The sequence below is a fragment of the Gadus chalcogrammus genome, chromosome 22 (assembly GCF_026213295.1).
Source record: "Gadus chalcogrammus isolate NIFS_2021 chromosome 22, NIFS_Gcha_1.0, whole genome shotgun sequence".
Lineage (NCBI taxonomy): Eukaryota > Metazoa > Chordata > Actinopteri > Gadiformes > Gadidae > Gadus > Gadus chalcogrammus.
In genome coordinates, this window is record NC_079433.1 from 18,720,926 (window position 1) to 18,744,510 (window position 23,585).

Below are 23,585 nucleotides of genomic sequence, written 5' to 3' on the forward strand. Positions count from 1 at the left end.
TCCCATTATTGAATGAGACATAAAAAATATGCTTAGGTCGGGACCAACCTGGTGGGGTGCGCATCTTTTGACAATATTAATAACAATAGTAATTGTCTATAAACGTCCACGGCGCCTGATTCTCGTCTTTGAACCTGGCTTCTTTTGTCTCCCAAAAATGCCTGGCGGTGATGCCGGGCGGCGCACGCACGATGGAGATATTACAAGGAGCTGCAGATTCAAGGCAGCTCCTCCGGGGGGTGGGAGAGCCCCCCCACCCCCTCTGTTCGCCTCCAGCTCCTCCTGCGCCCGCCCCGGCACCGATTGTTGACAAAGACACCGCGAGACGGAGTGGAGAAGCGAAATCGGTCCAAAAAAGCGTCCGGTTCAGGGATCGATCCGTTGGACTCGACTTTAATCCGCATATCGACCACATCTGACCAAAGACGGAATCGGGAATCCTCAGTTATTTGGGTGAAACCGTGAGTCACAGCGAACTGCTTTGTGTCCGTAGCACATTTTACTTAGCCTAGCAGTACCTCTGTCGGGTCACTTCACTCCTCCCCACCTCCCCCGTGTGATCCGTTATCATATGATGCTCATTTCTCCCTTCAGCCTGGAGCACATTATGACAGCTTTAGGTCTTTCTTTGTGCCTTTGTGTGTGCTCTCTCCTTGCGGTCCAATAGAAGGTGTGGTCAAGGTGATTCGGTAATCGATGGTGGTCGGACCGCAGACCTCGTCGTAAGAGGGCCCCCCGCTTCTCTCCTGCGTTTCCCTGTGTCTTGTGAAACCCTTGGCCGGCCGCAGCTCCTATTTACCGACCAGGCCAGGCGGCGGTCAAGATGGGTCAATCCGTCTGACTGAAAGTGCCACCAGTTCAGCGCTCCGAGGGAGGAGGAAGCAGGGAGAAGGTGTATTCGACGGGAATGGTGTGAGCTGAGACCGCCAGGCAGTCTGGATCTAACCGGGGACCCGTCTTTCTCGCGGAGCCTTCGCGGCCCCAAGCCCCGTCCTGAACCCTCCAAGATGGGGAAATGTGATGGGAGATGCACCCTCTTGGCTATATGTTCGCTGCAGTTGGTAAGCGTTTGTGTGTGCGCCCGCACATGGTCGCGTGTGCATCTATACGTACAGTTGGTATGTTGTACATACTGTATGTGTCAATATGATTGTGCGTGTACAGTGTGTGTGTGTGTGGGGGTTTCTGTTTCTAGAACACATTGTGTGTGTGTTTGCGGGTACATTTTGTGTGTGTGTGTTGGATTCTATGTATTTTGAAAGTGCTTGTCAACTCCCCCAATATGAGGATATAATTAGCCCACTGTTTTACAGACCCTAGCATTGTAATCAGGCCATTTCGGAACAGCCCCTCTTCTAGGCCTTACAGTCACGGCTGAATTCTTTGAGGCGCAGCTGTCAGCGCGCGTGCCACATTATATTCATAAAACAAGAGTATCTGTGTGTGTGATGAAGATGGAAGAAAGAGAGAGACATGCAGAGGACAGCCTTCCATCAGTGTGTGTGTGTGTGTGTGTGTGTGTGTGTGTGTGTGTGTGTGTGTGTGTGTGTGTGTGTGTGTTTCCACTAGTATGTTGTTTTGGGGATATGCGCGTGGGTGTGTGTGCGGGTGTGCGGTCTAACCTCGTAAATAAGGAGTATCAAAGGAACGAGGGAGTCTCTGGCTCATCTGGTCTCTATTCCGGAGTTAAACTTAGCCGTTCCACGTGTTTCAGGGGAGGGCTGTCTGCCGCTCCAATGAAATGTAATAAGAGTGTAACGAGATACGCCATATTATTATTTCCGTGGTAGTGTGTGTAATGTGTACAGGAATAGCTGCTCCTGTGCCGGTGGGCCAAGCAGAGGAGAGGCCATTGTTAGCCAGGGGTGTGTGTGTGTGTGTGTGTGTGTGTGTGTGTGTGGGGGGGGGGGGGGGGGGGGGGTTGGGGGGGGCAGCAGAGGGACTCGGCCATAGATTCTCATTAGTTTAGGGGAGATTTTTTTTTGGGGGGGGGGGTGGTTGCATCTCTCTCTACAGTCACTGGGCTGGCTGGTGCTCCAGGCAGTTACCATGGAAACAACTGCGGCAGACCTGTGTATGTGTGTTCCTGTCCCCTTGCGTGCATGTGTATGTGTGTGCGTGCGCGTGCACCGGTGTCTGGTGTTCTAAGTGTAGAACAATGCTGTATATTGGCCTACTTGTAGACATGTGTGCGCCATGTTGTTTTTGTGAATTTTCCTTTGTTTGCCTTTGCTTAAAATGTATTCATGTTTGTGTTCTCCTCCCGCTCTTCTACTAGGTGGCAGCACTCCAGAGGCAAGTGTTTGATTTCCTGGGCTACCAGTGGGCCCCCATCCTGGCCAACTTCCTCCACATCGTGGCCATCATCTTGGGCATGTTCGGCACCGTGCAGTTCCGCTCCAGATACCTCATATTTGTGAGTTCTCTCTCTCTCTCTCTCTCTCTCTCTCTCTCTCTCTCTCTCTCTCTCTCTCTCTCTCTCTCTCTCTCTCTCTCTCTCTCTCTCTCTCTCATTCAGGCACTCTGGCGTCCGCTCGCCGGGTCTGTCATGCTCGCGTCTGTTGATGCCACACAGAGGATCTTTTCGGGGGCCACTCAAACTAATGTCACGCCGGGCCCCCCGTCAACACGCCCCCCATCCCCCATGTTTAACATATGACAACAGCACTCCCTTTGCTCTCCCGGGGGGCCCCTCCATATTGAGGGCCCACAAAAAAGAGAGAACAATAGGGATTATTAAGGCTGATTCTTATCGCTTGGAGTTGAAATAGGGACACAGAGCAGCCGTCTAAACACACACACGGACCCCCACTGATTTGTCCTCGTGTGTTCGGCAGTATGCGGTGTGGCTGGTGATGTGGGTCGGCTGGAACTCTTTCATCATCTGCTTCTACCTGGAGGTGGGACACCTGTCCCAGGTAAGGCAACTCAGCGATCTGTTCTGCGTGTTTGTGTTTGAATGACTGCCTAATCCTTCAAGGCACCAACAACACCAACCTAACCCTCTATGTCTGTGTGTGCGTGGGTCATGCGTGTGTGCGTCATGCATGTGTGTGTGTGGTGTGTGTTTGTGCACATGTCTCTTTGGCTTGTAACAGGACAGGGACTTTCTGATGACTTTCAACACGTCACTCCATCGCTCTTGGTGGATGGAGCATGGGCCTGGTTGCCTGGTAACGCCGGTGCTCGACTCCCACCTCGCCCCGGACGACCACCATGTCATCACCGTTTCTGGGTGTCTCCTTGACTACCAGTACATCGAGGTGCTGAGCTCGGCACTACAAGTCTTGTTGGCGGTTAGTGATCCGCACGCACACACACGCACGCAAACGCACACGCACACGCACACTTACACACACACGCACTCGCATAGCATATTACCATTGTAATTACCCAAGTATTACAATGGTAATATGGTATGTATGATAGTCAAATGTTCTCCTGACTGAAGTACCATAGTTTTGGTACTCACTAGTGCAGTATATTATAGTGTTTGTGTACTGAAGGCCATGGTCGTAATTAGGTAAAAAATATAAGAACATCTCAATTCACACACACAGATGTGGTACACACTGATGTGATCAGGAATCAATCCATCTCTCTCCTTCGTCCACAGCTCTTCGGTTTTGTTTACGCCTGTTATGTGAGCAAAGTCTTCCAGGATGACGAAGACAGCTGTAAGTGCTTTTTATTTTCCAAATGTTCTCTTTTTCCCAGCCTCGTTATCTCTGCAGGCGTATGTCTGGTGTAGGGATGGCTGACGGGTAGCAACACTCTGAGTAGCAGCTTTAGTTTTTGTTGCCGTGGCAGCGGTGGCAAGGGAGCTTGGCTTTCTATTGTGTTTCCGATTGGCTGACTCAAGGTGAGAGATAGAGATAGTCTCTGTCTATCTCTCTCTGGAGGATTCCGTCCGTTGTGGCGTGAGGGCTCCACTTGTGGGGAGTGTCAAACACGTATTTTCAGTTAGCTGTCCATCTTTCTGTCTACCTGTCAGTCTACCTGTCAGATGTGCTCGGTGGACCCTTAGTCTGTCCGTCTATCTTTTCTGGTCTCCTGTGGTCTGTCTGTCCCCTTGTCAGTTCGTAGCTCTGCCATTTTTGGGAATATCACGTTGCATGCTGCCTTCCTGGAGACATTATGAAATGACCTGGGATCTCAGACTCCTTGTGACTGGATATTGTGCTCTTATGATGTGCAACTGAAGACATTATATGATAATATGATAAGTTATATAATACATGATCGATTATGCAGGTTGATAGAATGACGGTAGTTGACCCCGGGTTCGATTATGAGATACTGGTAAATGAAATACAATAGACACTAAAACCAACATATCGTTCAAGGACAACGCTGGAAATCAAGATTCAATTCAGGGCTTTTATATCTAAGGGATACAACAGTGAAACATCGGTCCTTGTTAGCGAGTGAACAGCTCTATAATGGAGACACATGGCCCAGCAAACAGCCACGTTATTATGGTTCACGACGCAATCGCTTATGCTGAACTCTACAGTGAATACGGCATAATGGATAGTGAGTAATAAAGAGCGTCACATTGACGAACCCAATCCAAAGGAGAGGAAAGTAACACTACCCTGTCCTCTTGTCACTTCCACAGTCGACTTCATTGGTGGCTTTGACTCCTATGGCTACCAGCCCCCACAGAAGTCCTCGCACCTTCAACTCCAGCCACTTTACACGTAGGTATCCCGCATCAGACTGTTTACATATGATGGCTGACTATGGATGGGGCGACAAAAGCTCACGAGGTAGAGCGGGTTGACTTGTAACCGGAAGGTTGCTAGTTTGAGTAGTGTTGAGGTGTCCATGAGCAAGACGCCTTACCCTGACTGCTACCCTGCGTGGTTACGACTCCGCCGTGAATGTGTGAATTAATGGTTGTAAGTCGCTTTGGATAAAAGCGTCTGCAAAATCTCCTAAATGTAAATGTATTATAAATGGATGGCTTGGTGGGTCAACCTACTAGTTCGCCAACTATGTGAACAATATGCCTTGGAGTACCTCAGGTTTGAGTCCAACCTGCCAAACATCCTATGTTACATTTTCTCTTAACTGCCTTGTCCATATAGACACAACAATTAAAAGTGTGTACGTACTTTTACTTCATCACATTAGATGGATTTGGTATATACGGTAGATGTGTTAGTAGTACAGTATGTATTTATTTTTCGTTTAAAGTGAACATAAAATCAGTCATTTACATTGTATCTCCCCAGTTTTATTTGCACTTGATAGTCCAAACTTCTGCAACAGCTGAAATTAACTTCAGCTTTTACTAAACGTATCTTATGTATATCTCAGGCTGCATTGTAAAACATTGGTTTAATGTTCTGATTGGTTAACTCCCACTGAACACTCTTGCAGAGATGGAGATGCTGGACTGTATTGAAAGCTGTTAGTACTATGCTGATGATCTGTGTGTCCATCTCTACCACAGGGCTGGTTAGGTGTCAGCAGTGCCCCCTTGAGGCTAAACCGTGACAGTGCCGCTGTGGATGGAAACCTGGTCACCATGACAACACTCTGCTGTGTGTGTCACAATCACACTGAAGAACGGATTTCCCCCCACCCCCTCATCCAGGAGGAGAGAGATGTCTTAGTCTGTGTGTGTGAGAGTGAGAAAGAAAGTAAGAAAGAAAGTGGACTGGAGAGAGTGTGCATGTGAGCCAGAATGTTGTGTGTGTTTGGGCTGTGTGTGTGTGTGTGTGTGAGAGAGAGATTAGGCGACATTAGGTGTGTGAAAGTGAGAGCGAGAGAATGCTAGTGAGAGAGAGACATTTACCCTGAATAGAATGTATAGAGCTCAGGGATGTACCAGCATGCGGGATGACGTGATGAAGGTGACAGGAAGCAAAGAACAGGAAATGGGTGGGCGGAGCTACAGGACACTACTAAGAGGTCACCCAGGAAACACTTCAACAAACTGCCAGCTCTCCACACTCCCGACAGTGTGTGTGTGTGTGTGTGTGTGTGTGTGTGTGTGTGTGTGTGTGTGTGTGTGTGTGTGTGTGTGTGTGTGTGTGTGTGTGTGTGTGTGTGTGTGTGTATGTTTTGTGTGTGTGTGCCTCCACACTAATAGCTTGTCCTCAGTGAATGCACCCTGGACTCTGTCACTTGGTGCCTCTCAAGTGTTTTCCACTTTGGGTGTCACGTAATGATGATGATTAGGATAATAATAATAATAATAATAATGAAAGAGGCACCGTTCTTCCATATCGTTGTTTTAGAATGTGATGATGTCATGCTAGAGCAGTCTTAACGAGAAAATGCTCGGTCCCAAAGCCATCAGTTCTACACACTGTCCACTGAATTAAATGCCCCACCCCCCGCGGGTTAGTCCGGGTAACACTAAACCACTAAACTGTTGAAGAATTTAGCCTATAGGGTTAACGGTACACCAGGAAGCTGTTTGTACGACTCTACAGGTGAATTCAACAATACAGTCACGAGGACAGGCAGGCAAGTATCTCCAAATCAAAAGGTCCTACGCTTATTACTGAAGCACAAAATGATCCGTCCTAGACATGTAATCTGTAAATTAGATGGCGTTGGGATTTGGCAATAGTGTGTCTGGGAGGGGGGGTACTGTGCATGTAAATATAACCAGCCAGTAATTGTTTTGTTGGTTTTTATAACTAGAAATGGGAGGGGTCACTTTTAGGGTCAGGGGTCACGAGGGGGGGAGGGGTTGGAATACGGGGGGAGGCCAGACACAAACTCAAAAGTTTCTCCATCACACCTGTATGTCTTAGCTTCACTGGTGGCGATGCCCAACTGCACCACCATCTATTGCCACTACCAACGACTCCGAAGGCTCTGAAGGATTTCTGTGTGCACCTGTCGTCGAGGTGCACACAGCGTCCCTAAAAGGGGGATGTCAATTTGTTGCTGCTGATAGGAGATACGAACATACAAACGGTGGTCTACATAGAGAGGGTGTGGGGTCCATTTTGAGTGTTGAGAGGTTCAAGGTAATAAAAAAAAAAATCACTTTCTAAATTAAACCTGACTTCTGTTGTGATTTTTGATTAATCTGCATACATTTGAAAACATTTTCCTTCATTCATTAATCTAACGTCGGTTGTGAAATGCTACAAAAATCTATCCAAAACCAAAAATAGATGAGGAAAAAACATCCTACATCTTTAAAGGTAGGCCTTCTGGTTGTCATGCTTAGTTTTTTAGATCTGAAATCACAAGTTCAGTCCAAGCCTATTTTGCATGAGATCCTATTAGCCCAGAGGTTTGTTCATTGCCTACTTGTACTTTTCACACTGATAAGCGGCATGCCCAGCACACGTTTTACCGTCCCCTGATATATTATAGCTCAGTGTGTCTATTTTCCAGCATCAACGCCCACCCATTTTCAATTGTCTACCGGCAATGACGCAAGTAATAACAATAATGTCATCTCGCTGTTTACAAAAGGGAACCGAGTGTTAAATGATAATTAAAAAAGGTGTCAACACAAAGCGTAATAACTACATACTTGCACCCTTAACAAAGGGTCTATCGCGACGACCCTCCCCTCCTAGTTGGCGCAATGAACCGCACGCTCGCTCATACTTTCCCATCATGCAGTGCTCTTGCCTGCTCCTATCGAGCCGCCATGTTGTCGGAGTGAATGCCTGGGAGTCAGAAAGAAACTGGGGCTGAAATCCGTGACCATCCACCCCCTCCGCCTGTAAGTATCGTCTCACGCAGTTTACAAGTACCTGTACCATGCCCTATCCTCACATAGGTCCCGGTATTGTCCAAATCGCGCCCGGACGGAGCTAAATGGATGTGTTTTGGGGCTGTGCGCCGTCTCCCTCCTCCTAGCTCTTCCTCCCGTTGTGTCGGTCTTCCGCTCTAGACAGCCCAGGCCTTTGTTAGCATCCGCGTCATGGGTACCTGTAGAACTGAGCCCCCGGGACACACCGGGCGACTCACTGGCGTTTTAAAATAACGATCAAGTGTTGCAAGGTGGCGATTGTGCACCACTGGACACCATGTCGTCCCACTGTCGGTCCCCCTTCCGACCGGGATGAGTTAATGTCAAGAGGCCATGCATTGTTGCTAGACTTGGGCAGTGAACCCACCATAACAGCTCTCAGGCAAACGTCAACCGGCTACCATCCATTGCCCCAAAGCCTGCCTTTCATCCACAATCGGTTATTTAATCGGCCTAACGGTGTCACCTTAGGAGAGCGCTGGCTCCGGGGAGCGATAGTTTGGTGTTGTGCTACGGTACAAGACATCCGATGTCTTGCTAGCTAGTAGTTCTCTGCCACAACATCACACCCCTGGTCTGTAGCCGGCATGCGGTGGATTGCTCCCAGTTCTGATTAATGATTAAGCCACTTAGATGGACATCCCATCTGACATTTCCGGGTGTCGGACCATAACAAGCGGCTGTGCGCAAAGGTTTGGGGGGGGGCGGGGGGGTCACTGTCGGAATTTGGGGAGTTACTTTCGTTCTTGTGTTTAGAGCGACAAGAACATTATCGCCTAGTATTACCTCGATTCAAAACAACAACAACGAGGAAGTGGTTCAAACGCCGTTTGTTATGGACGGGTATAGATTAACCGGCCATTTTTAGGCGTATCTTATCATTTGGACGTATGGCTGTTGGTATCCCACTCTTAAGTGTGTGAAGTGGGCGTGCGCTTCTCTATGTTGCACAGTGATTGCAGCAGGCTGATAATGCGTTTTACGTTGCCTGGATAACTGCAAGGTTTGTTCTCTGTACATAGCTTAATGTCCCAGAACTTGGTGTATAGCACTTCAGAGTTTTAATATGGTCCCAAATTTGAGTTATTACAAATGTCAGATCAACTATTGGATTTCTGATTACCAGACTTGTGTGATCCGTATTCTCTATGGGTACGAAGATAAGTCAATCCACCCCCAAATTCAATGGGGTCTCAATTGACGCACTGTAACTAGGTAGGCCACTAGTACCACCTGATATTCTGGGCTAATTCCCTGAATCTGAAGTATTTCAGAGAATTATTGTTATAGGCGTAAGACATTCTATAGAATGCCATGCAATCACTATTTTAACTGAATAATACATGGCATATCACCTATACTGTGTGCTTTAGATGTGCAAATATTGGTTGAATAGGATTTCAATACTTATTGCACTCTGTGTTCAGAATGTAGTTTACACTATTGCGTGTTTAGTGCAGGACTAACAAGGAAAAAGTGTCGTTCTGTGTCAAGTCACTATAGTCACAGTAAATGGTGAAAAGGTTGTTTTGAAAAGCCAAAGAAGTGTGATTGTTATACACAAAATATGCGTTCTTATTGGAAAAGTTGTAGGTAAGACCTGACCCTCAGAAGGCTAACATTCCATGGCCACCTCCAGGACCTGCGTTCCACTGGCCTTTTTTATTTTTTTCCACTAGACATCTTCCCATAGAGACAAAGTATTGAGTTGTACTATTTATTGCCTAGGCTCAAGTTGATCAATTGCTCATACTTGCAACTATGTGTTATAATTTACTGTGTGCAATCACCTTATAACCGACTTATGACCATCACCTTATGATATGTATGATATTGTTGGCAGAACTCAAGCAAGGAGTCTTAGTTTTAGTTCAAAATAAATGTCAGTTATTGTTATATTGGTATTTTCATGATATATATATTTTTTTCTAACTTTGTAACTGGGAACAGTTTGTTAGGCTACACTATAAGGATATAAAAACGATGCATTAAATGAGCCCATATCGTCAGCTAGCTCCAAATTATTTCCGCTGTCCTACTTCCCATTTGCTAATGATCAAAGACGAGATCGTGAATGTGATTCTGATTATTTATTTTTGATCAGAACAGGAGCCGTGACAAGGGTGGTTGTGACTTAAAAACTCAAACGACTCTCGGCACACAGATGAGAAAACAAGCCTGTCTTCCAAGATCAGTGCCAGTCAACTGCCAGTCCTACCCGAAAGCCTGTTAATCCATCGATTTCTATACACAAGTAGTGATTTCCTCAATGCTTAAACAAGTATTGATGTTTTTTCCAAACAATGTGAGCTGATGTACAATTGTGCCTATGTCTTACAATTGTTTGGAATGGCAGGATATTGGGTACTCTTCCAATTAGGTAAAGTGCTAGCCACCCCTTCAGAAGCTCAGCCTGGCTTTTCAACAATCTCTTGTGTTCATGATTAGTGAAGTCGAAAAAACGTTCAACTAGTTTCAACTTTTGATACCATAAAAATGTGGAGGACTTTAATAGACTGGCCGCCCTTTGTTTAAAAGTTATCCATTAACCAAGCAGCCGTTGGAAGCCTATGGCTGAGTTAGACGTTTGGAAAATCGATCTGGCCTTCCGCTTGTTAGGAACTTTTTCGGGTGTATATAGGTGAGACAATTTTTCCTTATGGTTTAATTGTTCAGCTCAAATGGTTTGTGTAAAGTTTATTTTTCATTTGTTTTGTATCGCCTAGTGAACAGTTTTTTTTTTTTTTTTGCTTCCTACTTTTGGTTCTATTTCAGGACACTATAGAAGAAAATGTCATCACTTTATGAACTTGATAAGTAACTTGGTAAGTTTAACAATACAGTTGCATTGCTTTGGCACCCAACTGCCAACTGTAAGCAAGGAGACAACAGGAATTATATCTTGTTGATTGTTTGTTGGTATGGTAATAACAGCAACATAAGCAGGGCCATTCCTTAATGTTTTTTATGAAGTACTTTGCGGCTCGATTACATTTTTTAATTAGCATTAATACTTTCCTACAGTTTGTGAAATTGCTGGACCGAAAAACTTGGAGAGAGGAACTGGGGACAAATCTGCAGTGTTTTAGGCCCCGTCTACAGGGGCGAAAATGATCTTTTCCCCTCTGTTAGTGTTTTCCTTTGATGCGTTTCAGGAATATCTCTGTAAAGACAGACTAAATGCGAAAACGCATCGAGCTGTAGAAACGCTGTAGAAGGCGCTGGTTCTCCAGCGCCTTCAATATGTCTCCAGGCGCTGCATCCAGCCTGCGTGCATCCAGCCGGCGCGCTGTATGCAAACATTCAGTCGAGGAGGATATAACAAAAAACTTTTTAGATTGAGCAGAAATACTTTTTAATGTAGTTACTAGTAATCCAATTTACCAAGGGGCTGTATTTAAAGCTACAAAAATAAAATAAATCAACGCAACTCTGACATCGCCCAGCTGGTGGGGGGCGATGACGTCATTGTTTGCGTTTCAGGCGTCCACACGAATCCTAACACGAAAACGCGTAGGTCCGTTTTTAATTTATCCACCCTAGGATCTGGTTTCAGGAAAGTGCGTTTTCGCACACCGAAAGCGCCGGATCCGTCTCGATGGTCGGCCCAAACGCAAAAGACTTATGCGTTTTCACCCGAAAACCGGTTCAGTGTGGACGGGGCCTTAGGCTATAGTGTTTGAAAGCCCCTTGGACTGGGATTCAAAGACTATTTAGAAAATTTGTTTTGTATGGATATTTCTGGGAAGGAAGGGGTGTTATATGACAAATGGTAACTTTGTGATCTTTCTTTTAGGAACGTTGTTGTGTATGAGGTGAAATGCGCCACACAGCGCCATGTTATTCCAGGAAGCTTAACCCTCGCTCGGACGCGGACATCAAAATGAATCGCTGCTCATAGGGAGCTCAACACACACCGTAGCGTGTAGTTGTCTGGGAATCCTTACTCTCTCGCCCACGCTATGATCAAAGTCAACTGCAGAATGAGCTCCAGACATCCGCACATCACACACACCGTGGCGTTAGGGTTAAGCTTGTCTGAGACTTCTAGCCTATCTTGGCTAAACGTCAACACACTCGACATCTCCGGTGTCCCTTGGCCGTGACGTCGAAGGGTATACTAGCAGACACTTTCGCATCCCATAAAGAGCGTTACCTGCGTTTTAAGTAGTGTGGAAGGTTCATGTCGTTTTTGGGAAAACATAGGATTTTAATCCCGTTTTCTCCAATTGTAGGTCTTATTTCATTAACAGTGATACAATTACTATGTTGACGATCATATAAGGTGTATCACTAGTCTATGGGAAACAAAACCAACTCATTCCAGCACCTGTGTCAGAGGCAGGCGATGGCAGGGCAGGTGTGTTTTTGCACAGAGCGATGGCAGATGCCAGCCAAAGCCACAGTGCTTGCAAAATAGCAAATGCTGTAAAAGATTGACCATATATTTTGGTATTTTTAGTTTGTTGAATTAATCAAGCTAAGCTTCTGATCAAATTAAATGATATAATCTTTGTTAAAGTAGCTTTAATTTTTGGGCCAAATTGCCCAGCCCTAGCTGCATTGGCATGTCAAAATTTGGACAAATTGCTTTAATCGCCTATTCGGCAAGTGTTCAGCCTGGTATTACATCTGCAAGTAAGTGCTGTTTAAAGTCATTTATTTGTTGAACTTCTGATACAACCCTTTAGAACCCTAATTTTAGCTGATATTATCTGTTAACCACAGTCTGGTTCTGCGGTCGACAGTTGTCACTTTCACATCTTTAGTGTGTGGTCAAATGAGTGAGAGATGTATACCGCCTTATAGTTGGATCCATCGTTTAAGTTTTAGAATATCTTTATACCGGTCAGAGTGGGAAAAAATACTGGCCAAGCAATTGTTTGAGACTGTAAACCATTATTTTAAACCTACCTTATGGTCAAATTGTTCCTGTGTTGGCTGGGTCCAGGTGATACTTACAAGCAATACCATCAGGTTGTGCCTTATAATGTGAAGTATAATCGTTGAGTCAAATTCACTGTCAAACAATCATGGTTTAAAAATAACGATCACATTTAAATTTTTATAAAGGGGATAACTGCTGACACTGTTATCCAAAGCGACTTACAACCATTCATTCACACACTAATAGGTATATTGTACTACGGCTATTATATTATTCTACTTCTACTGCTGGCATTTATCATACTACCACTACTACTACTACTACTACTACTACCAATCATGCTTATACTACACTGCTACTTCTCAAACTAATCCTTCATCATACTTCTCGGCCTAGGTTCAAGGTGCATCACTTCGGTTGAGCCATTTATTTAACTCTCGCTTTGGTCAATTATTTGATATTAATAAATGCTTTCTATTTATAGGTGTAACGATCCATCGATGTAGATCGATGCATCTATTGATTGGTAAACGATCCAACTGTATCGATGCAGCGCCCAAACATCGATGCATATCGCTGTATTATGCGCTTTTATTTTGACAATCTCGTTGCGCGGGTGTTTGTGAAACTATTTCTGCGCTATGCGCCATGTCATGTGGGGTGCACAATAACAGAAATTATTACGTCATTCCGATAAGTCCGATATCATGACGAATAGCCCCGATAACATAGCCTATATAATTTCAGTGCCCCGCTCCCACTATGATAACGCTAAATGTATAGAAAATGTTTTTTTTTATTATTATTACACCTTTCCTGCTGTCGGCTCTCAGACCGTAGTCGAGGAGCACAGGGGAGACGTTCCCTCCAGGGTCAATGTTCTCTCGGGGGTAACACCCTCACTTTGACCGGCAGTGGGTCTACTTATAGGTCCGAATGAAGCGGCCACCGATTGACAGTCTGGGCACTTCATTCTTAGTTTCACTAACTTTACAGTACACGCTTGCACAGACACAACTGGACTCGTTCATTACTTCACTAAACTGACATACGCTTCCAGTCGCTCTCCTCGCTCGTCCACCCACACATACGCTACTCTCGTAACATTTATTATTGACAGTTAGCTGACAGTTAGTCCCGGGTCCTGGTCTTCCACTCCCTGTTTCTCAGTTAAACACAGAAATCAACTACATTTGTCCCAGCGTTTGTTAGATGTGATATTAAGCAAAAAAATACACTCTCTTTCTCCGGTAACGCAATCGTTCGCGGCGCCATTCTTCTTCATCGTTTCTTCTATTTGTCTGTAACTCATGCTCCAATCTTTCATGGATCGATGCGGATGTTGTGGATTCAATAGAATAGAAGATGCATCGCTGCAGCAACATTTAAATTATCGGGATGAGTTCTGCCCATTCTGCCTCCTTTGCTGTCTGCAGTCAGACCAGAACACACCTGAGTGACGGGGGCCGTCCTTATCCCGCCTCTTGTGAACCTCGACCCTACGTCATATCCCGCCCCTTGCAAGCCCACCCGCCGTTGATTCTAATGATGTCTGAGCGACGCCGATGTCTGCATATCGGGCATCAAGTGGGAATAAAAACCCAAAGGTTTTTGTGTTTGTTCATAGTATTAAAGTCATGATCTTAGGTCATGATCATATATGTGTGTGTTTTATCGGTATCGGCCTTTAGGAGCTGAAAGTTATCGGTATCGGTTAAAAAAATAAGTTATGTTACCTTCTTCAGAAATGGCCTTTTGTAGTTAAAATGTACTGTTAATTTTTATCACAGGGGTTCTGTCGTGATTGGATGTAAACCGTACGGAGTGTTCCATCTCCATAGGGGTACTGTTTGATTTTATAGATATTACATTATCTATTTATTCTATTATATTGGCCTATGGTATATTAGGCTAATGGTGACCTATATTTTCTTTCAAATTTAATGCAGTCGTTGACATGAGCGTCCTATTGTGAAGAGTTAATTAGTCTGTAGAAGCGGTCAGTCATTTAGCGGAGGTGCTGGCCTCGCCTGAAGGACGGGGCATCCCAGCGATCTAAATATTGAATAACTCAGTCACATCAACTTTTCAATACTCTTGCCAACATCGGAGCGGACTAAATATGCTTTATACAACGGCGTGTATTTGTATTTTCTAATAGGAAATCAAGCAGGAACAAAAACACAATTAAGTGTGTCCAACCATTGGCATCCAGCGTTGAAGATCCCAAATCATGCTTTTTTGGGGTTAAAAATTGCATTTGCGGGTACTACTAAAATAGAGTTACATCATATGCCTGTATGTTAAATACCCCTTATTATTCTCACACTGCCAAAACTTTCAGCATCTTTCATGTCTGATTTGTATCATGTCTCATTCAGGCCCCCCTCCCGCCCTGTCTGCTGGGATTGGTCAGCATTCCCACTCTTTTGCAATTGGTTGAACGCTTTGCGCGTGCGTCTGCAAATTCACACCCCCGAGAAGTAAACATTGCTGGTACCCAGGAGGCAGGACTTTTGCACTTCAGCCCCGCCCACTTATGGAAGTGAAGTTTGCATTAACAAGCTGTTTCACACACCTATTGAGGGGCGTTATCGGTGGGCGCGAATACTCCCCCTGGCTCAGACTTATAGATTTTTCTAGTTTAGGAGACGTAAGACATGTATACATAAGTCATATCAGTCTAAAGCAGAGGGAAAAGTAAAAAAAGCATGATATCACCCGTCTGCCACAAAACAACGGACTAAGACAATACTGGGACCCACACGGTCAAACATTTACCAATATGCTCCAATCACAAATCCTGGCACATAAATCGATGATGGACTCTTGAAAGACGCTTGATGACCCGTGCTGAGAGTCCAGCTGCCAACGCAGCCGTTGTTCATAGTTTTTCAAAAGCGCATGCAACCCTTACTCACCGGCAGCATATACTTATCATTCTTCCATTCATAAAGTCTAGGTTTCCAGAAAGCCTTGTTTTGCTTCACATTGTATTATGGTGACACGTCAGTACTATGACGGCAATCGTTTGGATATGTTATCGCTTTGGTGACGCCGTTTAGAGACATAATCATTTTCTAAATCACTCTCGCTCATCTTCCATTAAAGGATGTTTCACATAAAGCAGAAGAGATTAGCGGGAGCAGCCTTGTCCCACGAGGCTAGAGATACTTCTGTAGTTTGAGGTAACATGGGGATGTGTGAATAATGACACAGGAGTAAGTACAGGACTACTCTTATAATAACCTAAAAAAGTATCCCACAGGCTGGTTATTATCCTGTAACCGAGATCAATGAAACTGGCTACATGTTTATGGTTAGATGGAGCCTACCTTAATTGAGATATATTTAAAGAGGAATTACGTTAAATGGAGGAAAAGCATTTATTGGCTCAGGGACTGAACATAGGGCCTTGGGTCTTGTCCAATATTCGTCTTATGCACATTAGTTTAAGTCACGTGATTGGCTCTTATAATTGCCAGTTGCCGCCCGTCTCATTGAAAATGACTGCCTAGCAGGCAAGAAAGGTGCCTGCTAAAAAGTGCCTTCTTTAATAGTGTGTTGTGTTGTTTTTTTTGACAGGCTGTGGTGGAATGAGCAGTGTGTGTGTGTTGAAGAGGAAAGCAGTGCTCTGGCAGGATTCGTTCAGCCCCCACATAAGAACTACAACTCCCAGCATGCCTGTGGTGCTGAGCAGTGGAGGGCACGCCCCTCCAACAGGGCAAGTCCCTCAGGCCCCCCCTCCAAGCCAGCAGGTAACTCCATGGCCTGTACCCATGTTGTACCTCCTTAGAACAAACTCATCTTCAGCCTTAAACCTGTACCATACCTGTGCCACACCTAAGTATCTGAATTTACCCACCACTGTGAGAAAATCGTAAAAGACAGAAACTCATCTAAAAACAATATAGCTATGACTGTAGGTCCGTCTCAAACCACTAGAGGCTGCTAATGAGAAAACCTACTTGTATAGCAGGTTTAATGAATGCTGAGGAACAATTAACTGTCAAACGTGCTGTAATCCTGCGCTGCATGTCGGTTGAGAACTTCCCACTTGACGTTTTGTCGAGTCCTGAGTGGCGTCCGGCTGGTGTTGCGCGACAGCGAGGTGTTCTGATGTAACGCGGGCTTGTTGTCTCCCCAGGGTGTGGCGGGTTCCGGGCGCTCCCAGGACGACGCCATGGTCGACTACTTCTTCCAGCGGCAGCACGGAGAACAGCCCGGGAAGCACCGCTGGCCCACCGGAGACAACATCCACGACAGCCAGGTGTGTGTGGGGGTGGGGGTGGCTGTGTGTGTGTGTTTCTGCTGTTTGCGCGTGTGTTGGTGGGTGGGCACTGGAGCTGCCAATGTAGTGACTAGACTAATACAGGAGGCTGTCTTTTGTTAACATGGTCTGAAAGACAGCATTATGAGTGATCCGTTTTGTATTTTTGGAACTTTTGTTTCCTAGTTTTGTTAGAACGTCTTAACAATGATGAAACCATTTTCTGGTTTCGTCATTCATCCATTTTCCTAGATAATATGTTGCCCCATCTTATTTCACAATACCATCTGCCCACCTGGGGGCTGATGGACGTGCCTTAAACACAGACGCCTGTTGAGCATTGGTATATAAACAAGTCAGTCCTTCAAGAAGGCTTTCTTCACCGTCGAGGCACGCTGGATTTCTCTCACAAGGGAATCAATGTATCGTGAGGTGTTTGTACGGAGGATACTAACTGTGTTCCCCTCTGTGTGAAGGTGCGGTCGATGGACGAACTGAATCATGACTGCCAGGCTCTGGCTCTAGAGGGACGCACTATGGGAGAGGTAAGGGTTCAGGAGCCACTGCCAGAAGTCGCTTGTCGACGACATAAGGGCTGTGATGGAAATGAAGATGGCATGACGGTACTTTGCGACACAACAATTGTACCCGCTGAGATGGGAAACGTTTCAAGCTGTTTCAATTGGCACGTTACCCCTGGTATCGGCACCCGATTTATTGAGACCTGCTGCTAGTTTGTGTCTTACTCCCTCAACCGTTAGCGCAAACTGAATTCCTTTGCTGTTGAGCACTATTAATTTTAAACTAGACCAGAAGCCCTCTGCACGCGGCCTGCGGGCGTGCTTCCCCCTCCCACCTTAACCTACTTACCAGCCAATATCGAATCATTCTTTTATTATTGTTTTTATGGGAATGTCATCATACCGCCCCAATTCCACCGTCTGGTTCCTCCTATCTGTCTAACCGCTTTCCTTTTTTTGTTCATCCTTGTGTTTCTCTCTCCTCTGTGTCCCGCGGCGGTCCCTCCCTCCCCCTCTGGCGCCCCCTCCTGGCCGTCTGCAGCAGCTGCTGACGGGGAAGAAGTTCTGGGAGGCGGACGACTCCGGGAAGGACGGGCCCAAAGGGATCTTCCTGGACCAGTGGCGGGACAGCGCGTGGGGGGCCTCAGGTAGTTGCCGCTAGACCCTGGCTTCACCCCCAAAGAGCAAATGGGTGACCATATGTTGCCCGGCAACAGCAAGCGGGCGCTCTTTAAGATACACACCATTGAGTGAAGACTCACCGATGGTGTACATCGGTCAACGTGTGTTGTCCAGTGAACCCAGGAAACCGTCTCTTTTTTTCGAAACGGGGAAATTTGTCTTTTGTGATCGTCGACATGGAATGTGACATTGTTTCGTGATTACTGAAATAAGACACCAACTTAGAGAGAAGAAGGGACTAAAACCTTTGTTTTGGCATTCTTTCAAAAAAAGCTTGGCTGCTCCACAGCGCAGTTTGTGAATTTGAAAACGTCCTCTTTCTGTGATCATGCCGTTTATCTCCAAATGGCTGAATTGGCATCACTTTGCTGTTATTTTATTACCACCCATTAACACATTGACCTTTTTGTTCAACTTGACAACAGGAGAACATCTTTGTGCGGTAGTCGTTGCTTTCAGACGGCCTTCCCATTTCCAACAGTGGGTTTGCTCAAGTGTCCTTATACCGAACTGAATCCACCGTATGCGAAATTCCAGATCACTCCATGTCCCAGCCAATCATGGTGACCCGCCGGCCCGGCCAGGGTTTCCATGGCGGCGGGGAGGTGGGGGTGGGCTCTGTGATGTCCCCGCGCTCGGAGAGTGGAGGCCTGGGCGTCAGCATGGTGGAGTACGTCCTCTCCTCCTCACCCGCTGACAAGCTGGAGTCCTGCCTCCGCAAAGGAGCCTATGTGAGTTACAGCTGCCTGCCTGTGCCTGTCTCTCGCTCTCTCTCGGTCTCCCTGTGTCTCTCTCTGTCTCTCTCTCTTGTACTCTATCTTGGTCTCTCTGTCTCTCTCTCTTGTTCTCTATCTCGCTTTCCCTGTGTCTCTCTCTCTTGTTCTCTATCTCGCTCTCCCTGTGTCTCTCTCTCTTGTTCTCTATCTCGCTCTCCCTGTGTCTCTCTCTCTTGTTCTCTATCTTGGTTTCCCTGTGTCTCTCTCTTGTTCTCTATCTTGGTTTCCCTGTGTCTCTCTCTCTTGTTCTCTATCTCGCTCTCCCTGTGTCTCTCTCTCTTGTTCTCTATCTCGCTCTCCCTGTGTCTCTCTCTCTTGTTCTCTATCTTGGTTTCCCTGTCTCTCTCCCTTGCTCTCCCTGTGTGTCTCTCTCTCTTGCTCTCTATCTCGTTCTCCCTTTGTCATTGCCTCTTGCTCTGGCGCACTTGCGCAGGCTCGCCTGTCACTCATTGTTTTTTCAGTCTGTCAATCTTTCCCCACTTCTGTCTCTTGCCTTTTGTCCACTTAATTACACATTATGATTGAATAGGGCTTCACCAATATTGCTAATCCACAGCCTATACAGATTCCAATCCAAATCTTCCAAGCACTGTTCGCAAGCACTGATTTGATCAATTAGTTTGACTAAGCGTAGACTTGGACTGTTGGTATAGTGTGATTATTGGCATAGACGGTCTTTCCCCATTAAGAGACGGACGTATTTCTTGGGACAATGAAGTTTGGCTGCTCTCCATACGGCGATTGTGGTCCAAAAAAAGGAGAGATTGCTCAGTCAATTGCGCAATAATTTGAGACGTCATTGCTCACCTCAAACATCTTTATGTGACATTGACATGAGATTGCAATGAAGTTTATCACTACATGTTTACTATTTTAATAAATTTGAGTGTTTCTGGTTGCCAGCATATTGGCTCATATTTCAGGTTGTGCTTCTACGTATAAGGCATTCTTACTCATGGAAAGCCTTCCTCTTTTGGCCAAACAAACCCTTGTTGTTTCGATATACGTGTCTGTTGCCTTACGATTGTCTCTCCTCCACCCTGCCACAGAGGGATGGAGAGGTGGAGGAGGAGAAGAGGGAGAAGCCCAAGGCGGTGTTCGAGGCAGAGAAACTGAAAGAGTTGACGGAGGCCGAAGTGGACGTCATCCATGATGTCATCAACCCCAACGGCATGCCCGTGCAGAACGGCCTGGACGTGGACGTGAAGGAGTTCGGGTATGTCTCAGCCCAGGGGAGGTGCGTGTGGGGGTTGGGGTGTGTCTCAGCCCAGGGGAGGTGCGTGTGAGGGTTGGGGTGTGTCTCAGCCCAGGGGAGGTGCGTTTGGGGTAAATACAAGTAATCCGAATGAACTGCTTGTTTCTAGTTTTAAAGATTTTTTTCGAATTCTCGTTTTCTTCCTACTGTTGAGGAAGCCGGGGGTTGAAGCGTTTCATGCGCTGAGTGACGGCTGCTCGTTGTTCAGTTAACCTAGCGGTCACTCACTCTGTCCGGTGGTCCTCCCCTTAGCCGGCCCCAAGGCAACATGCCTCCCCCAGGCCAAGAGGGGGACCTCCTGGGCCCTGGAGGCGTGGGGCCAGAGGGCCTGGCCCCCATGGGGGGCGGGGGTCCCAAGCCTCCCGAGGACTTCTCCGGCGTGGAGCAGGGCGGCGTCGGCATGGACCCCATGGAGTCCGTTATGGAGCCGCTACAGTTTGACTACAACTCCCAGATGCCCATGGACTCCGCCCCCACCGTGGGTCTGTTTGACTACGCCAACCAGCAGCAGGTAACGCTAGTAAGCTCTGTGGCACTTTGAAACCCATCAACGTCTCAATATTAAGGTCCGCTTCTGTAACGAGGGCGTCAACTCTCGATTGCTAAACTCCACAATCCTTTGTTGTGAGAAAAGTCAAATGAACATATTTTCTCTCAGAGTTGCAGATGCGTATGGCTATGTTATGCGGCGTGTGTGTGTGTGTGTGTGGTTAGCTGTTTCAGAGGAACAACGCCCTGGCTGTACAGCAGCTCACTGCCGCCCAACAGCAGCAGTACGCCCTGGCGGCCGCGCAGCAGTCCCACATCGGTGAGGGGCTCTGAGGGAGGCTGGTCCCCGCTGTAGCGCGCTCTGCGTGGGATCCTGATCGCTCATTTTCTACAGGAGTGCAATTAACTGAATTCATCGGAGAGCACTTGAAGCTCCATTTACTGCTCTCTCACTGACTTTAGTCCTCCGGTGTTGTTTTGTCTCGTGTGGAACCTCATTAGGGCTGGTTCTTAGATTCAATATTTTACTGTCCCTGACATAGGCCATTTATGCTTTTTTAAACTTTTATGCTTAAAGAAGCGACTAGATGAAATAGCTCATGCGTGTTGCTGTCAACTGCTATAACAATATCTCTCAACTCAGAAGATCTTTAAAAAATATGTTTAGGTTCCTGGAAAAGCTCCAGGATTAGTTGCTATAAAACGGTGCCCTGAGTGCCCTTATCTCATTTATTCAATAGCGGCTCCCAAGAATCCCATCCTGCTTCGGACAAACACGCTCTAATGGTCATGTTGTGCTGGTTAAAGACACCTGCACGTTATTTTCTTCCAACTGAAATAACTATAAATAAATGAATACTTCTTTCTTTCTTACTCAGGTTGTAGAGGATCAAATGTTTAGCATTAGACGGTGAGCGCTGATGCATGTCAGGCCCAGCCCAGTCGTAGTATCAGTAGGACCATGCCAGGTTTGTGTCGGCCCTTTGGCCCATGCTGACGCTCCCCGTCTGTGTGCTCCGTCAGGTCTGGCCCCGGCGTTCGTCCCCAACCCTTACATCATCAGTGCCGGCCCCCCGGGCTCCGACCCCTACGCCGCCGGCCTGGCCGCTGCAGCGACACTGGGTAGGGCTGAGGCTTACCCCCGACACCCCACGCACCTAATGTGACGGAGCCGGTCCACTGAGGCGCTGCATCCTGACCCACCCTGTCCCCACACACATACTGCTGTACAGGGTGGAAGGTTATTAATAACACCAGACACACACTACCGTTCAATAGTCTGGGGTCATCCAGACTATTTCAATCTCTTTTATTCAAGTTTTCAGCTTTTTTAACACGATTGCACGAGGATTTTCTAATCGTCAATTAGCCTTTTAAAGCAATTGGCTAAACAATGTACCATTAGAACACAGATTCACTTGATGTTATCTTTATTGAAAAACAACAAACTTTTCTTTATAAACTAAGGGCATTTCTAAGTGTCTCCAAACATTTGAACGGTAGTGTTGATACTGTTGTGAAATATGTAAGGTTCTCAATAACATGAGTGACGTATATTTTATCAGGAGGTGTTTATAGCAGCCATTGTGTAGCCGTCGCGCTGGCTGAGCGGCGTGCTGTCGCTGGACTGGACGCAGAGTGCTCTAGCCCCCCGTCTCCCTGTGTACAGGCCCCGCCGTGATGCCTCCCCAGTACTATGGCGTGACCCCCTGGGGGGTCTACCCCGCCAGCCTGTTCCAACAGCAGGCGGCCGCCGCCGCCGCCGCCGCCGCCAACAACTCGGCCAATCAGCAAGCGGCAAACCAGAGCCAGCAGAACCAACAGCAGGTATGCCCCGCCTGCTCGGCCTTCCATTGGTCGGGCTGCGCTGCCCGAGTGTCATCAGATGGAGTTTGGTTGTTCTTTGGTTCGGTTTCAAACGCCCGTTATATCTCTGTGAAGCTGTGTTTTCCATAGTGGTGTTTAGACCCTGGTAAGACGCTATCACCACCAGGATTTCAGCTGCCTCATGTGTGCTCATCACGTCCTCTGCTATTGCCCCCTCTCTCCAAGGTCATGCGGGGTGGCGGTAACCAGCGACCTTTGACCCCCGGTCAGGGACAGCAAGGCCAACAGAATGACCAGATGGTTGCCGCGGCAGCGGTCAACTCGGCCCTTGCCTTCGGTCAGGGTCTGGCAGCCGGCGTCCCTGGTGAGTCATGACCCCCCCCCTGTAAGACACGGTCGGCCATGTTGCAGCCATGTTGCAGCCATGTTGCGGCCCTCTCTGACGGTGCCCTCCTCCCTCCGCCAGGCTACCCGGTCCTGGCCCCGGCGGCCTACTACGACCAGACGGGGGCCCTGGTGGTCAACACTGGAGGGCGGAACGGCCCCGTGCGCCTCATGGCCCCCGCCTCGGTCATCATATCTCCCTCCGCCGCACAAGCAGGTACAACACCTGATGCTCTGTCTCTGTCTCAATCGGTCACTGTCTGTCTCTCCCTCTCTCTCTGTCGGCCTGTCTTTGTCTCTCTCTCTGTCTCTCTCCCTCTCTGTCTGTCTCTCTGTCTCTGTCTCTCTCTTTGTCTTTGTCTCTGTCTGTCTGTCTCTCTCTCTCCGTCTGTCTGTCTCTCTCTCTGTCTCTCTCTCTGTCTTTGTGTCAATAGGTACGTTTCAGATGTCGGTAAAATGAGGCGTGGGATAATACATTCAAGACTGTATTCTTTTTTTTCTTTTATACATATGATATCAAATGCACTTAAGGAACAATTTAGTCTCCATAATTATGTCATTACTAATGGAAATCTGATTGCCAAGAAGATAGTCCAGGTAAATAATTAAACTGTCACTTCCCTTTACTATAGTGCAGCCTTTGAATCTAAGTGAAGATGACATTTAAGTAATTTATTTATATCTACGTGATGATTTTCATCTCATTATGTAAAGGATTAGCATCCCTGATCGTCTCTTATCAGTGTTTATAAATGT

The 23,585-nt window shown here is 46.8% G+C and overlaps 2 protein-coding genes across 5 annotated transcripts in view; both read left to right on the forward strand.

The window, feature by feature from the left end:
- The first annotated feature begins 287 nt into the window (after window positions 1-287).
- On the forward strand, window positions 288-5,655 carry LOC130375476 (sodium/potassium-transporting ATPase subunit beta-1-interacting protein 1). The gene is made up of 8 exons (XM_056582416.1): window positions 288-461; window positions 668-1,061; window positions 2,279-2,416; window positions 2,838-2,918; window positions 3,099-3,296; window positions 3,617-3,677; window positions 4,622-4,703; window positions 5,462-5,655. Exons 2-8 carry the CDS (start codon window positions 1,008-1,010, stop codon window positions 5,469-5,471), a joined length of 624 nt encoding a protein of 207 aa, XP_056438391.1. The 5' UTR covers window positions 288-461; window positions 668-1,007; the 3' UTR covers window positions 5,472-5,655.
- Window positions 5,656-7,563: 1,908 nt separating this feature from the next.
- LOC130375750 (pumilio homolog 1-like) overlaps window positions 7,564-23,585 on the forward strand; it is a 28,829-nt gene continuing 12,807 nt past the window's right edge. For 2 of the 4 annotated variants that reach the window (XM_056582822.1, XM_056582824.1), the window contains exons 1-13: window positions 7,564-7,708; window positions 16,212-16,384; window positions 16,774-16,896; window positions 17,373-17,441; window positions 17,962-18,064; window positions 18,636-18,829; window positions 19,924-20,090; window positions 20,382-20,640; window positions 20,844-20,937; window positions 21,642-21,740; window positions 22,288-22,445; window positions 22,671-22,809; window positions 22,912-23,046. In XM_056582822.1, coding sequence (XP_056438797.1) covers window positions 16,223-16,384; window positions 16,774-16,896; window positions 17,373-17,441; window positions 17,962-18,064; window positions 18,636-18,829; window positions 19,924-20,090; window positions 20,382-20,640; window positions 20,844-20,937; window positions 21,642-21,740; window positions 22,288-22,445; window positions 22,671-22,809; window positions 22,912-23,046 — 1,702 coding nt within the window. In that variant the 5' untranslated portion in view covers window positions 7,564-7,708; window positions 16,212-16,222. Of the gene's footprint in view, window positions 7,709-16,211; window positions 16,385-16,773; window positions 16,897-17,372; window positions 17,442-17,958; window positions 18,065-18,635; window positions 18,830-19,923; window positions 20,091-20,381; window positions 20,641-20,843; window positions 20,938-21,641; window positions 21,741-22,287; window positions 22,446-22,670; window positions 22,810-22,911; window positions 23,047-23,585 lie in introns of all 4 variants that reach the window. The other 2 variants (XM_056582823.1, XM_056582821.1) reach the window with 2 other exon arrangements.